Source organism: Lycorma delicatula, chromosome 5, assembly GCF_047948215.1.
Source record: "Lycorma delicatula isolate Av1 chromosome 5, ASM4794821v1, whole genome shotgun sequence".
Classification (NCBI taxonomy): Eukaryota; Metazoa; Arthropoda; class Insecta; order Hemiptera; family Fulgoridae; genus Lycorma; species Lycorma delicatula.
In genome coordinates, this window is record NC_134459.1 from 79,861,866 (window position 1) to 79,879,256 (window position 17,391).

The 17,391-nt window shown below is 25.6% G+C and overlaps 1 protein-coding gene across 3 annotated transcripts in view; it reads left to right on the forward strand.

Moving 5' to 3' along the window:
• sosie (oogenesis-related protein sosie) overlaps positions 1–17,391 on the forward strand; it is an 81,080-nt gene that overhangs the window by 24,263 nt on the left and 39,426 nt on the right. For 2 of the 3 annotated variants that reach the window (XM_075366445.1, XM_075366444.1), the window contains exon 2: positions 7,338–7,514. The exons of the other annotated variant lie outside the window; for it this stretch is intronic. In XM_075366445.1, the coding sequence (XP_075222560.1) occupies positions 7,338–7,514 (177 nt within the window). The remainder of the gene's footprint in view (positions 1–7,337; positions 7,515–17,391) is intronic. 3 annotated transcript variants of the gene reach the window in all.

A 17,391-nucleotide genomic window follows, 5' to 3' on the forward strand; every position in this document is an offset into this window, starting at 1 on the left:
TTCAATATAACAAATCTATAACAATTTTACACACTACAAATAAAAATTTTGAACACAAATAATACTGACACTTTAAAAACCAATTCTTATGTGTGTCAAGAATAATTTTTATTTTTTTTATTTTATGTAAAATTAATTTGACATTAAATGTTCAACAAATTTTTTAGTCGTTAAGTCTATGGTGCATTCAGGAAAATATGCAAAACTATCTTGTAAAACTCTAAAGAGTGGATAAAACTCTAAAGAGTTGAAAGTATGTTTTACTTTCGACATAATTTTCATTTTGTCATTTGACATTTTTCATGTTATGTTTTTGAAATTTATTTAATTTCTGGTCTGATTATACACCCATACTGATTTAAAAATTATATTCTATACAAAAAAAACTGTTTAATCAAAGATAAGAAAATGTCTGTTTTCAGAAACTAAGACAATTTATTAATTTTTTATTTTGTTTTTAATTCATCATGTTCAGTTTTTTTAGATTTTTTAATGTCAGTTATTACTCCAAGTAGCCTATGTATTTCATGTATTTTGGTTCAATAATCAATGTTGTTTATATTGACAGTTGTACAATTTGGCTTCATCATCATGAACACTGAGTGGATTAATTTTTCCAATTATGAAACCAATCCTAATACTGTTAAACTCAAGTTGTTTTTTCCTGAACTGGTTAGTCACGATGCTCAAGATAGTGTTGTTCCTCATGATCAATTACTTTGTTTTCTGCACAATTTTTTATCTGTAACTCATGTCACAATAAACTTAATTTTAACACAAGAAATGAACATCACAAGTACAATACATGAAGATAAAAGGATAATGATGCACTCTTATATCATAAAAAAAGAGGAGAGATTTCCTTAATTGGAAGCCATAATTTTTAACAGATTACTAAGCAAAATGGACTGCACTAGAACAAATTAATTTGAACTAGGATAATAAAGACGTTAAAATAGAAAAGTTTTTATTTTTGATAAATATTTCATGAATATAAGCCAGACTTTCCTTCACACAAAATTTATATTTCAATATAGAAGAGAATGATTTCAATAAGTGAACACACAAATGCACACAAAGGAGGAACTAGTTTGTCTAGCTGATTGTGTAAAGGTATTAGTGGGTGAGCCTTGCTGCATATCAGCTATTTTTTGTTTATTTTCAATCCCTGCATATAGCAGAACCTGGACAGTGTCCCTTGCTGCTGGATGATTCTATCGGGCGTGTTTTTAAAGGTTTATTTTAGGTGACGGGTCTAATTTTTCAATTTTTGTCTTATTTAATATTTTGTGTTTTTAAGGACGGATTTAATTGCATTCCAATCCGTTGTTTAACCAGCGTTATCGAACCCATTTTATGGGCCGACCGCGGAAGGCTAGGCTTATGAAACCTGTCCTCCAGATGTAATTCCCCTTCAGAACGCCTGACTGGAACGGAACGCAAGGATGTCGGAGGGTGCAATACCCTCCTATTTTCCGCAGTATACGGACTTTCGTCCTTTGCTGCTGGGTGATTCTAATTTACTGACGGTTATTAATAGTGGCTGACGTTTATTCGTTTTGTGAAGTTTGGATTGCGTTCCGATCCAATAGATGGTTTGTCGGTAGGGGCCCGGTGGAACGATTTGCTAATAAGCTTATCTTCCGTGACGCGCTCCATTTCAGCCAAGGATTGGCTGAAATCCTTCGTTTAAGGGGGCGTCCTCTCATAAGGAAAGGACGTCAGAGGCGATTTTTCGGCCTACACTTAATTATTTACTTAATTCAATTCAATTTAACTTGGTTTGAATTAAGGAAATGTGGTTGGATGGATTGCTCTGGGGCGTTGCGCCTCAGAGCTATCTCAGTCAGTAGAAGTATGGTTTACGGTTTACTATTCTGAGCGCGATATACCTCTATTAAGAATTAGATGTCTGCCCGCCGTAAGGGTAGGCAGGAGAGATATACATAACGCAGGTTGTTTTTCGTGCGCCCGTGCGCAGGGGTGGTGACAATTTTGAATAAGACGCCCCCCTATTATATATAAATTTGGACTTGATGCAGCTGCTGGTCTAGCCCTACAAAATATAATGGTCCGCGGAGGGTTTGGGGGGTCTGGTGGTGTCTGGCCAAACACGCTTTCTTCTAGCTGTCCTTGTAGTACTTGGAGTTTCACCTGAAAAAGAAAAAGCCCAAGTGCACAGCGGATTGAACTGTTGGAGTGGTGAGAAAGATTGCTCTTTCATCACCGTGGTATGTGGTGATGACGGGTTTAGGCAGTCATGCTGCCGGATGGGTATGGAAGTAGAGCGGAAACGCCTGACTCAAGTGGCGAGCCGGCTTATATAGTGTAAATGGAGCCGAGTGAACTGTAAAGAGCCGAGTGATGTCGATAGAAGCCGAGTGCATCCGAAAGGTGCTGTGTGAACTGTGAAGAGCCGCTAAATCGTCAGGAGCCGAGTGAATGCAACACGTTTACGTTTTGTTGTTCTTCTTTTTTTTTATTTTATTTTTTAAACATTATACACATGAAATAATACAGAGTTAAAACTTAATAAATAAATAAATACAAAAGTCATAAATAAAAATCAGCTGAGCATATATTTATACGAACGCTGAATGGAAAGCATAAATTTCAGTGTATGAAAAAAATTCTTATTTATAATTAAAATATTCATTACACCGAAATACTGTTAAATTTTAGATGAAAATAAGTCAAATACCAAACCAGTTGAATTAACTTAAAACTGCTTTACGCATTGGCGTAAACACCATGGAAGATTTTACCATCATATTGTATAAAAACCTCAGAAGTCATTGACTTTATTTAAACAATTTTACAGTCTTTTTCATAGATCTGTCAGTGGCAAAATCCACCTAACTCTCACTTTTTTAATAATGCATGTTCAACCCATTGATTTTGACAGTACCTACTTCTTGTTCTGTTTTTTTTTCACATAAACACTATCTCATAATTAATAACTTTGCTGACATTTAGGCTTCCAACCTTACGATTTTCCCTATTATATCTGTTACATTAATTATAACAACAATTTCCTTGGTTAATACTTCTCTAATTTCTATGTTTCCTCCACTCTGAAATTTTTAAGCATATTTTTTCATCCACATATTTTTTCAGGTTTTTTCAGCCTAATCAGAGTTACGATAAAAATTTCTAAAGTTTTTGTGCTACTTTGTATTCCACTATAAAAAGTGTTCATTCTAATAAATTATTTTAATAATTGTTATAAAAATTCACATAAATATATTTTTAATCACCAGCAAACAATAATTTTCATAAAAATTGATGCACATTAAATGATGATCAAATTTAGTTTTATTAAAGTTTTCATTATTATTCCTAATAAGTCATAATTACAGAACACAAAGGGTTAAAATAGTGACATACATATAAAGTGCAATGATGAAGCTACACGGATTCCAATATTTCAGTGATATTAAGTGTACAATTTACTGCATATGTTGGCAAATTTTAGTAGTTAACAACCATAATAATCAATGCTATTTAACATATATAAAAAAGGTTATATTTATTAGAAAAACTGATAATTGCTGTACAAACATTTCTTTAATAGTCCATTAATGAGTTTTAACATTTCTAGCTTTACCATGTTGAAAAAATTACATCTATCATACACCATTATATTCCTTTCAACTCATTATATACTCCATAACAGAGTAGTAGAACCTCTGCTCTTCACCAGGAAGATTCTGGGTTCAAATTTTGGTCACTAACATTTTTCATTATCCAAAAATTAATTTTTCATAATATAAAAAATGTTTCATAATATAAAAATTACTGTACATTAGTTTATTATTTAGTATAGATTAATAAATACTTAGTATCACTCATGCATTTCAGACAAACTGTTTGATACCTACCTCATGAAAATTGAGTAAGCATTATTGAGTTACAGAGGACAAACCCTACCCCTCCCATATACAAATATTTATTATCAAACATTACAAATACTTTTGTTGTAGTTCATTAATATTACTTACATATACTGTAAGTACATATACATATACTGTACCTTACGTATACTGTATTTATGAACTGTCAATATATATGTTTTTATATGTTTAGATTCACACACTTCTGTATATGCTACTTCCAAATTAATGTAAAATGTGGATTGAATATCATGTTTAATAGATTGCTTTAGAGCCCACTGTTTTCATTTGTTTATTTGTTATTCTTTTATTTTTTATAATACTTAAATAATAATAATAATAATAATAATTTATATTTTGTATTATATATACACAAAAAAGGAAGGGCATCTGATTATAAAAATATCATCAAGTTACTCCTACTTGAAATCCTGAATCTCTTGATAATCCTGAAACAATTTGAATTATTAAGCACATTCCTAGTAGTGATCCAAAGCTTCATCATAATGAGATGTTTGATGGTCTTGGTAGATCAATTAAAAAGGAATTTAGTGGTATTGATTTACTTACTGATTTAAACATAAGTTTTTTTAAGTCTATATTTAAGAAAAGATTATGGATATAAAAGATAAAAAAAGATACATTCGTATTATACATGAATAAAATTATAATACATGAATTGTATTATGCATTTTAGTCAAGAGATTATATAATTATAGTTCAGTAATTGGTCAACCATTTCTAAGATAGTTCTATACTGTTAACATAGACATTTAAATCTGATTAAAAATAATTATACCTTGAACAGGTTTCCACCATGGTCCTGTATCACTGCAGAACAGCTGTTTTAGCAAAATATTGGTTATTTTACCATGAATACTGATAATTAATATTAGATTAACCTTAAAAGTAATGATTAAACAACAAAATAATTTTGTTTTTTTTTAAGATTTATGAGTACTTTCTTGATCTTTTATACATTAGGGTCAGTGAATAAACAGTATTTTCTAATTTAAATAGTAAGAATATTTTATCAAAATGCATACTCAGAATGTAAAGTTGCTGAATGCAAAATAAAATAATGCAGAATGCCAAACAATGGTGAAAAAAATGTAAAATTGATTAGTTTTCAAATATGGAAGTATGCTTCCAGAAGTGTTTTTTGAGATACGTCATGGTCCCTTCATCACTGGTATTACAGGTAGCACTATTATTGTTAGCACCTACTCTGAAATGCTTAAGAAACCATTTAATAATGGAGTGGAATAGTGTATTGTTTTCAATATATTATTTTAATGTCATCAAACTTTTTGTGTTTTAATTTCTGTATGCTATGCTTAAAATTTGCATGTTGTGGTGATGTGTATAAAATATATCTGTGTGCCCTGTTTATATGAGATAATTTACAAAGGTTGATCATATTGTGTTTAATGCATATACATTTCTTGAATTTTTGTCAATGAATGTGCATTTAATCTGCCCAAGGTAATATTTTTAATATTATTAAAAGTACTAATCAATCATCATAGTATGTTAAACAGGTCCTCTTTGAGATGGGCATCATAAATAACAACATTACTGATAAAAAAAATCTTTCATCGATTTGAAAGAAAGTGTTTTTAACAGATCTTTTTAATCTTTTATCTATATTTTTACATGGTGATGAAGGAATAGAAAAGTTTTTTTAACAGTAATACAAATCAAATCCATTTTGTTGAATTATCTTTTGTAAAGATTAGCCTGATATGATTTTGTAGGTTTTTTAATACTTATAATAAATAATTAAATTATATAATTAATTAAAGCAAAGAAAGAAAAATAAACTGATAGATAAAATTTCATATATAAACACATATACGCACAAACACAGAACATTTAAAGAAGAAAACTGCATTTGTTAAATTAAAACACAAAAATATATGAACAAAACAAAAATTAAAAATCACAAATTCTAAAAACTATATTAGTAATGTGTGTGAAAATATAAAAAAAAGGAATGCAACCATAATTTTATGGTAAATAAATCACATATTGCAAACATGCATGTATGTTTAGATGTATATATTAAGTAATAATTTAGAAGGAAATTCACAAATTTAAATATAAATTATATGTGGGTGTATAACTGTTCAGTTATATATCAGTGATGTATTAAACAATTCAGAAATCCTCTACAACATTGTCTGAAGCAATTATTGCCTTTAAATGGTGAATAATTTGAATTTAAAATGAAGAAAATTCAAAATTTTATTTGGTTACAAAATGTTGTAGCATTGTTTATTGTATGCATAATATTGATCATGAACGTCATTGAAAAATTAAAAAAGATTTATCCTACACACTGGATACATCGCTAATAAATACTGTAATTTGCAAATAAAAGAATCAGAATTTACAAAATCTCTCTGAGACAAATTTAAATTTCTTATCCAAATGTTTTATAAAAAATATAATTTAAAAATTTTATTAAAAAAGATTTACAAAAATTTATTTGAAGAAAAGCTGAGTTAAGTTAAGGAATTTTATAAAAAATCTATTTCTTAGAAATTACAAAAATTTAAAAAAAATTACAGTATGTTTAATAAAGTAAAACTAAATGATAGTCATTAACCAAATCATACCTTTAAAATACTATTTGTTCTTAAAAAATTTGTAATCTTGTACTTGTTTTAATTATTGATCTTCATTTATTAACAACATCACCTAATCAATCATTTAAAAAAAAAAAATATCTAGAATAGAAAATCTCACATTCTTTTGTTACTTCAACCAGTCTTGTTTTGAAATTTCTTTTTTTGCAACCAGTCTTTTGCAAAAAGTCAATTATGGTTGACTTTTTGCAAATTCCTGTGGGGAATTGCAAAAAAAGTCAATTATGGACCTAGTAAAAAAAGATCAATAACAATACAATTCCTGTTAAAGCAAAGCTTTATTTAAATAGTATGTTACTTTTTTTTTTTAAATTGCCTAGTCTGGATGTAAACAATTCAGATTGTTGGATATCTGAATAATCAGCATTCAGATAATTAGTGTCCCACTGTAGTAAATAAATTTTAGTACATGTATTTCTTGGAGCTTATGTCATTTTTTGACAAATTTTTAACAGGATTAAGAATTATGCTGAATAATAAATGAGAAATATAATTTTTTTACAAGTGACAATAATTACAAGATTTTTTTTCTGTATCTCAAAATGCACTTCAAAATTTTCATGTTACGTATGCTGAGTGTACATAGTGCCCTACGCATTACTGTGATAACACTGTTTAAGTCATTGTTATAAGGAACATACATGCAGCACTGATATTTCACATGTGGCAATCTTGTATTTTAGATGTCGTCGTGTTATTGTATATAAATAAAAAAGAATGTAAGGTTATTGTAGTATTAAAAAATAAAACTATTCGGGAGAGTAGGGGCAGTGGTGGTGTGTATGTGTTTTAGCGGGAATCGTGGTTGGTGCTGGAAAAGGTACAATGGTGAGAGAATGCAGCACATCAGAAGATTGTGAAGAGATTCAGTATACAAACTGCAAGATAGATCCTAGAGATGGACGCAGTCGATGTCTCTGCATGGACAATTCACCACCTGTCAACGGTGCCTGTGCTGCCAGGCCGCGAGGTATACTACACTACACACACACACTTACACACATATACATAAACACGCACAACTATATTCATACAACAGATATACACCCAATATTGAAACACATAAAAATATTCAAAGCACTTTTTATTTAATCAATTATCACTTTTATTTATTGAAAGCCATGTCACTAATTTTGTAAACTGTAAATACAAAAAGTTATTTTTATCTTAATTTTGTCATGTATAAATTATTATTCCATGTAATTTAATAATTAAAAACTTTTCTGAACTAAAATGTTATTTAATTTTTCAAGTATTCTAATTCTTCATTAAAATAAATGTAAACATGCTTAAATAAATTAATTGTAATTAATGAAATGTTTAATAAAAAATAATAGGTGGTTAAAACAAATCCAAAAAGTCAATTTTAGTAAAATAAAACAGATGTAAATGGAATAAGATAAAAAGAAAATAGTCAATTCTAACTTTAGTTATACTATTGAATTTTATTTTTTTATTTTAATTTTAAACTTAATTTAACTTTCAATGTTGATAGATATTTTAATAATTTATAGGAAGTTCTACTCAGTGAAAAAAGAGGATTCTAAAAACAGATCTGATGTAAAAATCCTATAATACTTACAGTGTTATTTGGTATACTTCAAAAAGTTCTGAATATTCAATTTTTCTAAAACAATTTTTTTCAAAAATTTTGAACCTTTGTTTTCGTTCTCTGTTAGAACATTGTCACTTTCATTAAATACAAAATTAACTAAAATTTTTTGAGACTACAAATAGAGAAATCTATGCAGTAAGTGAAAGTTTCAACATTTATGGTATAAAAAGAAGGTAGTAAAATATAATTAAGAATGAACTTCATTCAACTTTCAACAAAATAAAAATTGTGTAAGCTCAAAATAGTACATTTTGATAAAAATATACACAATATTTGTTTCATTTTAAAATGAAGCCAGACTAAAATGTTATACTAACATATTCCCTTACATAAGCCTGTGGAATTATCATAAAAAATGTAAATGTAGTAAAGTTATGAAAATTATTGTTAACAGCAGTCCTAAAATAGTTATGAACTTGAATTTCTGATAAAAAAATACAAAATTTTCATTAATTCTGTATGTGTTAAACTAAGTTGAAAATATTTTTTAAAATACCAGTAGCTTTAGTAGCCAATACAAGCTTCATTAACAAACATAAAACCAAATAACTAATGTATTTGAAATATTCAATTACAAAACCCCCAGAATTATATAAACAATTTTAGACAAATAATTAAATTATCCATTAAGTACATATAGTGGAATTCTATAATTAAAATTTATGAACTACTGTTTTTAAATTTATATAAGTTACATGGAATACATAAATTATATAGAATTGTGAGATCTAATGATATTTCTTTGGTACATTCAATTTTCTAAAATATTTATACTGTTATGTAAATACATAAAATTTTGTAAAAATTTGTTTTACCTTATTTAGAATTTGTAAAAATATGTTTAATAAACATAGTAAAACCCTTTTAATAAGTTGTTATTCATTTTTTTCAGTAAAATATGTTTTTTTAGGAAAATTAGGAAAGTTAAAAATTATTTACATTCTTAATGTGTATTATTATAATAAAGAATAAATATGAATGCTTAACAACCAAAAATCAAAAGAGTTCTTTGTGTGAGTTTTCTGTAGATACTGATTTCTTCTGTATCTACAAAAAAATATAAAATTTCAACTTTTTAAATAAATGATGTGATATTTTACTCTAAAATGGCTAAGTTAGACTTTTTCTTATTAGTAGTAAAAATATTAAAATAAGATATGTATCAGTAAATATTTTCCTATCTATTAGAATCTCCTCGAGTATTTTTTTTCAATAACTCAGTAAAATGATTATTGTTCTAGCTCTTTGCAGAAGTACAACAGAACCCATAAGCTGACCTGGCATATTTTCCAGTGTACTTTTAATTACATATATATATATATATATATATATGCCATCTACTGCTATTGTTATATTAATCTCCACTGACCAACGTTAATTTAGTTTGTAACAATACTGACTGCATTCCATTATTAACTGTTTTAGAAGGAAAACCTGCTAATTTTCAAAACTACATCAAAAGAGTTTACCCTTACACTCATTTATATCAATAACATACTCCTAATGCTAATACGTTGTGTTATTTTTCTTTTCATTTTAAAGTATAACAAAACAACTTAAAATTAATTCACCATTAATTACAGGAAGTAGGTGTAGTTAGTTCTTAAATTCAAATACATTACTTTCTTTACATCTTTGTAATAATTTTCAATAATTAGATTTTATCATTCAATTAGATTAGTTTCTTACAAAAGTAATGTTTACTGGCAGAAACTGCTAAAAATCAAATAAATTTAGATTAAATCATTAGTCCAAGTGTTCCGCTTTCAGTTTTTACTGAAAAAAACTTGAAAATATGCAAAATGTTTAAAAGGGTTTGGTAGTAATGATGTTAAAAATTTATAATCTTGAAAAAAGTGATTTACCATACAAAAAATAATTTTTTTCCTGAAAAAAATAATAAATTTTCAGAAAATTCTTTATTAAAATTTTAATGAGAGAGTAATATTTTATAAATTCTTTTCTTTTTGTAAAACACTCGTTTACATTTCTTTGAACACATGAAGATGATATTTAAATACAAAATTTCATTTTTTTATAATTTTATACTTGATATGTAAAAATAATAAAATATTGAATTAAGAAAAAAATCTTAGAAATGATGTTCTTTATATTTTATAGACATCTCTGTAATAAATAACCAGAAAATTTACAATAAAAATTGTAAACCATCCAGCCTACTCTGTTTAAAAACAGAAAACATTTTCTTAAGTGAAATTAATAAAAATTAACAGGTCATTCCTTTTGAAGAAAAGTTCATTTTGAATTCTTATTACCTTAACATATGTGTATCTATACACAAATGTCTTGAATGAAATCATCCTGTCCCACATAGATGCAGCTGATTATTTAGCTACTCAAAAAGCTGGAAATAACAAAACAAATTTTGAATACTATTTTTCTTAATATGAGACAGATTTTAAACAGATGATAAAAATATATATATAATAATAAAAAAATTTATAATATAAAGGAATTTCTTCATAATTTAATATACAGTTAACAGCAAGAATTAGTCTGCTGATAAATTAAATATTCAGCAACTTTTTAAATGGGTTTTATTTTTTTCTAAATGTATATTCTTGTGAACATACTTCATTTTTAGTATTTTTTTTTCTATTGTCACCGATATATTTCTTACAATATTTCTATAATAAAATAATACACTGAATTATATTTTATAATCTACTTCAATATATTTTTTTTTCAAAGTAAATTTTTAATTCTCAAAGAATTATTATTCTTGTATGTCATAATCTGTACAGTCTTGTATTTTTACTGAAGAACTTATCATACAAACTTAATTACATATAATCTTGTAAATAATTTTATAGTTTATTTTTATAATTCTTGAATGGAATTTTTTTATTGAATTGCTTATTTGATTTTTAATGACGTTTACTTAAAAGCTACATATCCTATGCTAAATTGTAGAATTAATTTACTGCTAAATATTGTAAATATGACAAAGTTATGCTACATTTTTATGCTATGACACATTTGGCTGAAATATTAAATAAAATACTAATAGATTTTAAACGCTTCGGTTTAATGAATTGTACATACACCACCACTAAGTACCTTGTTTTGTCATCAATATAAAACCATTGATTGACTTTATCAGTGTTAATATTCAGAAAGAAATGAGATAAAATATATTCTATAATAATGATTCAAACATTTTTAAATGGTTCTATTCTCCTTTTAATTCATATAATTACCAATTATTTAAGGTGTTACTACACATCTTAACTCATTAGAGTTAAAACTGTAGTGAAGGTGAAAATCAACTATTATTTTCTTTCAGCACCAAATCATAACTATTCACATCAACCCAAATCCATACATTTTATGAACAAAAATATCTGTAAAATTTGTATTATAGTTACAATATTATTACACTATAATATAAAGTTATTCAAAATTCCAAGGTAATTTAGCATGTTGTCAGCATACTAATTTATGCATCAGTTAGACTTAGGTTTAATTCCCAACAGTGGTGTAGCATATTTTCACATATTTTATTCCTAGTCAAATGTGCCTGAAAACATATATGCAATCCTAGTACCAAAAATAAATAAGTAAAGTCTAGATGACAGAGAAGATATGTATTAAGTCAATAATTTTAGACTGTAGATTTTATTTCCTTCCTACATTTAAAGTGTGTCTGACTAGAAAATGAGCTACTGCATTTGCTGAATTAAATAGCATGCTAAACAAATCTTTTAGGACAGGCATAACAAATTTACGAACTGGCTTACCAGTTCATGAAATAGTAAGCGTATTGGCTCAACATCAGATGGTTTGATTCCTGGAAAGAATCTGGAATTTTTTCACCAATTCATCACATCTTTTTCATTAAAATACATGTAGAATATATCCAAGATTGAGATAAAAAGAAAAAAAATGATCTTTTACACTTATATAAGATTATAAAAACTACAACTTACTTTCTAAAAACCTGGAAATGAATGTCCAGTTAGTTAAAGGGTCATTAGTAAATCTATTATTTAATATAGCTGTATAATATTAATAAAATATTTCAATATAACTTCTTTACGCTTTTTGCCACAAATCAGAAGGTGTTTTTGAAAAATTGAATAATTTTTTTTTCAACGATTGTTTTTAATATATTTTTCACACAAAGTGGTAAAACTTTATAAATCAGATTTTGAAAAACAGATTTACTGCACCTTATTTATGTTTTTTATTTATTTATTGTTACTTATAAATTTTATTACACTTATTATATCCATTTATTCATTTTATTCTACATTCAGTAATTATATAATTTATTTATTAAAATTTGTTGTTAATAAATTAATTTTTATCTTTGTAAAAGAGGGCAAAATATCATTCTTATTTAATATCTTTGGCTAATTTATTCATTAAATATTTTTATCAGTATAGTAAACTTCCTACTTATACTATACCATAACATTTTTGTAACATATTTATAAATTGTTTGACTTAGAGCTGTCATGATACAAGATTTCAATCATGAGAAAATCCACATGTGCATTATTTGATAAATATTCACTAGTATACAATAATTTTCTATTAATTAAAAATGAATCTTCCACAGAAAATTTTAGTTTACACTTATAAAAAAAATCACTTCATTTTTTATAATATTTATAAATCTTATTTCTTTCTGAATTATTAGAAATTGTTAATATGAAAATATGATTACATACTTTAATTTTGGTACATTTATTGTACATATGGTAGATATTTGCACTTGGAATGTGTAAAAGGATTTATTGTTATAACATGATTGCTACATTAGAACTCATTTAAGTAAACACAAATTTATTGAAATCTTTGAGAAAATTAATATGAATATTGTATTTTTCATTTCTTTTTTTTCTTTAAAAAAAAATTAAATTTCTGTACTACTGAATACTATAATAAAAAAATATCATTTTATATAAATAGCATAGTATGCCACCATGCCCCATTTTTCCTTAAATTTTGTTATACAAAAGCAATTTTACTTTATTTACAAGTTTTCTGCAAAAGCAGTTCCAGAAATTATATTTTTATGTTTCTCTTCAAGCACACAAAATAAAAAAATGTATGTGAAAATAAGAAAAATATTTTATCAATTTAATGATTTCTTATTACTAACAAACAGCTAAAATCAAGCAGTTTTATTTTTTAAACTTAGTATTTGACATGATTATTTTTTTTGTTATTGTTTACACTGAACTTGTTTCATAAAAATGAAATATATTCTACATAACAATCCATAAAAGAAAAATTCAATTAAACTAGTATCTTAAAATATAACTACGTAATTCAATTTTATTGATAGAATGTTTTTTAATTGTTTTTCTTTTAATTAATCATATTCTTTACACATATATTCATTTAGTGATTGCTCAAACTTCTTTTTATTATTCAGGTATATTTTACAATATTTTTTACATACCAGATTTATTTTCTTACTCTAAATTTGTATTTGATAAAGAAACATTTTATGAACTCATACTTCGTAGTAAAATACAATTCATACATAAATAGTACCACATATCAGAATAAAAATTAACATGAAATCTCATGTCATTTTTTCCTAACTGGTCTTACATATAATCTTACATAATTTCTTAATCTTTTTTAGTATACTGTTTTTTTTTCTAATTTTTATAAGAAAATGTATTCTTTCTTATAATATAAAAATAAATTAGTTCATAGTTAAATTTTTTCTAAGGAGAAACTTATCCAACAATATGTATGTGAACATCTTATTTCACACACAACAATACTTAAGTATTTTTTACAAGCTAAATTTATATCTGTGAAACAAGTTTTAACCTGTTGGATAAAAGTTTACAGTAAATTTTGCATCTTATTTTTTCATATATGTATTATTTTTATGTGTTAATAAGAACTAAATCACCTATGTTTTTTATTAATTAAATTTCTATTTTCTAATGAGGCATAATCACAATTTCCCTACAATTTTTCTTTATACTTTTAAGAAAATACTTTCCTTTAGTAACCCTCAAGTGTGTTGCTTGAGATTTTGATAACACAATAAAAAAATTTGTCTTTGAAAAGAATAGAATATTCTGTTTTTATCTGATTAAAATATTTATTTATTGAATCCTAATTAATAAAAAGTTACCTGGACTAAAAATCTCTACAGTTATGTAAAAATATTAAGTACTATTTCATCTTTAGAAATGATAACATTTGAAAATAATTTTAAATGAGTTTTGATGTTATATAAATTAGCTGTCAAAATGATGTATGCATATCAAACATAATTCATTGTAAATAAATTAAATAATTTTTCAATTGTGAAGAACTGTGCATGTTAATAAATATTTAAAATTATTGCATATAATTTACTGTTATAATTTAAAAAAAAAATTGATTCCTTCATTAGGAATCTCTAATTTAGCAGTCAGCAACAAAAGTCATATAGAATAATTTGATTTGTTAAAAACAATTGTTGAATTAATTCAGCTACTGATATAGAAAGATTTATCAACACTTCTGTAATCTTAAAAATGCTATAAATAAAATAAATAAGTTTTTTTATATTTTTATTGCTTTTTTATTAATATTTAATACACTGTGTTTCAATGTACTTATTTAAATTAATAGCTAGATAAATTCTATTATTAAATAATAATATAAGAAAAACTTGAATAGTAGAGGTTTTACTAAGTATTGTGTAATATAAATCTTTTCAAGTTTGAATATAAAATTGTTAATATTTTTTAAAAATTCATAATTACAATAAAAAAGAATATTATTTTATATTGTATGTATATAGTATAATCAATTATTTTAAATAAAGAATTACAAAACTGTTGAAATATGGTTTAATTAAACCATATTTCAACAATGTGTAAAAATACAAACAAATGAAATTTTATAATGATGAATAAACATATGTTTTATAAATCTGAAATTTAAACTTTTGTAATGGAACAATAAGTCAGATAGTTTTGGGCATTAAAAAATTTTAATTTTAAATTAATATTATTGTTGACTGTCATGAACAAGAATATAGCACCCTTTTTTTATAAATTGTACTACCAAACTTTAACTATCCGTTTTACAGATTTTACTTAGGTTAAATGTTTTAATTTTTAGTGAGTTATAAATAAATTATATGTTTTCATCTTGAAATTCAAATAACACAGTTAAAAAATGCCATTACTATCTTTTTGTAAATTTTATTCAAGATTGAAATAGTAGTTTTATAAAAAAAAATTAATTATTGTATAAAACTATGTGTGATTTAGTTATCTAGTTAAAGAAATTTTTTTGATAAAAAAAAGAGGGGGGTGGGAGATAATAAGTACTGCAATAAAAAGCATGCAAGACAGGATTTAAACATTTTTCTTTGACTAAGCTAAAAAGCTTCAGGTTATTAACTTTTTAATTAAGATAAAGGGCATATTTGTATTTATATTTTTTAAAAATCAGGTAGTTTGGCTTTACCTCAGCCCAGATTTTATTATTTCTATAATTAACATAAAGGAAATCATTCTTTGCTAAACTGATAGGTGGATCCAACCTCACTACGAACACAGATACCAACACACCTCACAGATACCAACAATGCAGTAATTTACAGGTTCTCACATTCTTAACGCAATGGATCTTATGGTTTCCCAGCGAAAACCCTTACCAAAGCCCATAGAAGAACGGAGCAAGGATACAATGATGGTGAAAAAGAGATCATCTACTCACAGAGGAACTATGAAATGAGTTCCAAACTTACCGTAAAAAGTTAGTGCCCAAGAGTTGAGTATTACTCCAAGGAGTAAGTGCCTATCCTACTCACAATTCCTCAAGAGACTTTTATCCAAGATGAGAACAATATATTATGATTAATGACTTAGTTTGGACTAACTCAAATATACACTACAAATAAATCTCTTTTCATCCAGATTCTTAAGACTCTAGAGGCTTCCCTCAGGAAAACTCTTTCCCAGCTCCAGACTCTCATGGCGTAAGAAAGTACCCATCTGAACTTTAAACCTGTTTAGCCACATCTAAAGTTGTGAGTTAAAGAACCTCAACTTAAAATTTTATGAGGTACAAAAGATTATGCTATAGTTTTACTAAAAAATGATATGTAATTAAAATTTTATATAAATTTATACAAAAAAAACTGTATTACAATTTTTTTTCTATTTAAGAATTTTTCCATAAAAAAGCCTCGTTATACCAGTGGTTATATATTTCAAGATATCATTTATAATTAGCAATAGTCTTTCTGCACAGGAAGTTATGTTTAAAAATAAAATGATTCAAAAGTGAATATGTGTATATCTTTTTCGATGTGAAGATATTTTTGTAACCAAATATATTCCAAATCCTTCAATAAAACTGAATGAAACTGCATTTTGAAGAACAAATTACACAACTGAAATATATTTCCAGAAATATCTGCACATCGAAATCTACAATAGTAATGACATAATTTATCTAAGTTATATTTTTTATCATCCTTAATAGAAAATTTAACTGTTAAATTAATTTTGGTCAATAACTATTATTATGATAATAAAATCAATCTTAAGTGTATCAGAATATTTATGAATGAGAATAATACTACTATTTCAGTGTAAAAATTAATTATTATATATTATGTTACTACAAACAGACTGTTTTTATAAATACCATTTATATGGTACAAAATATCTATAATCCAGTATATTTAGTTGGATATCTAAATTAAAATTAATAAAATATATATATATTCAAAATGAAATAATATAATATAATTAATAACAATAATAATTAGTTTTAACTTGTACAATTCAGCATCTATTTTACCTTGTTTTATTATTTTTTTATGTTTTTTTTAATGTAAATAGTAAGTGCAGAATTACTTATATAGCTAGCATGGCTGCTGAATGCAATAATTGCACAACAGTGATCAAATTGGAATGTATTATGCATGCTCATCAAATGTAATCCTAGAAAGCAGTTTATATATATATATACATCAACAATTTATTTGATTTAATAAAGCACTTAATTTGTACACATTTTATGCATGTACTTTTATTACACATGTATCACTGACATATTTCCACACTAAACAAATATATATTTACATGTATAAAAGTTTTGAGCGATTATTTGTTATACTGTGCAAAAAGTTAATTAAAAAAGTATACTTTCTTTTATGAGGAGGTTGCAATTAAAGTAATAAAAGATGGGTTATGCTTCTTTTCAAAAAACAAAGAAATGATAATAG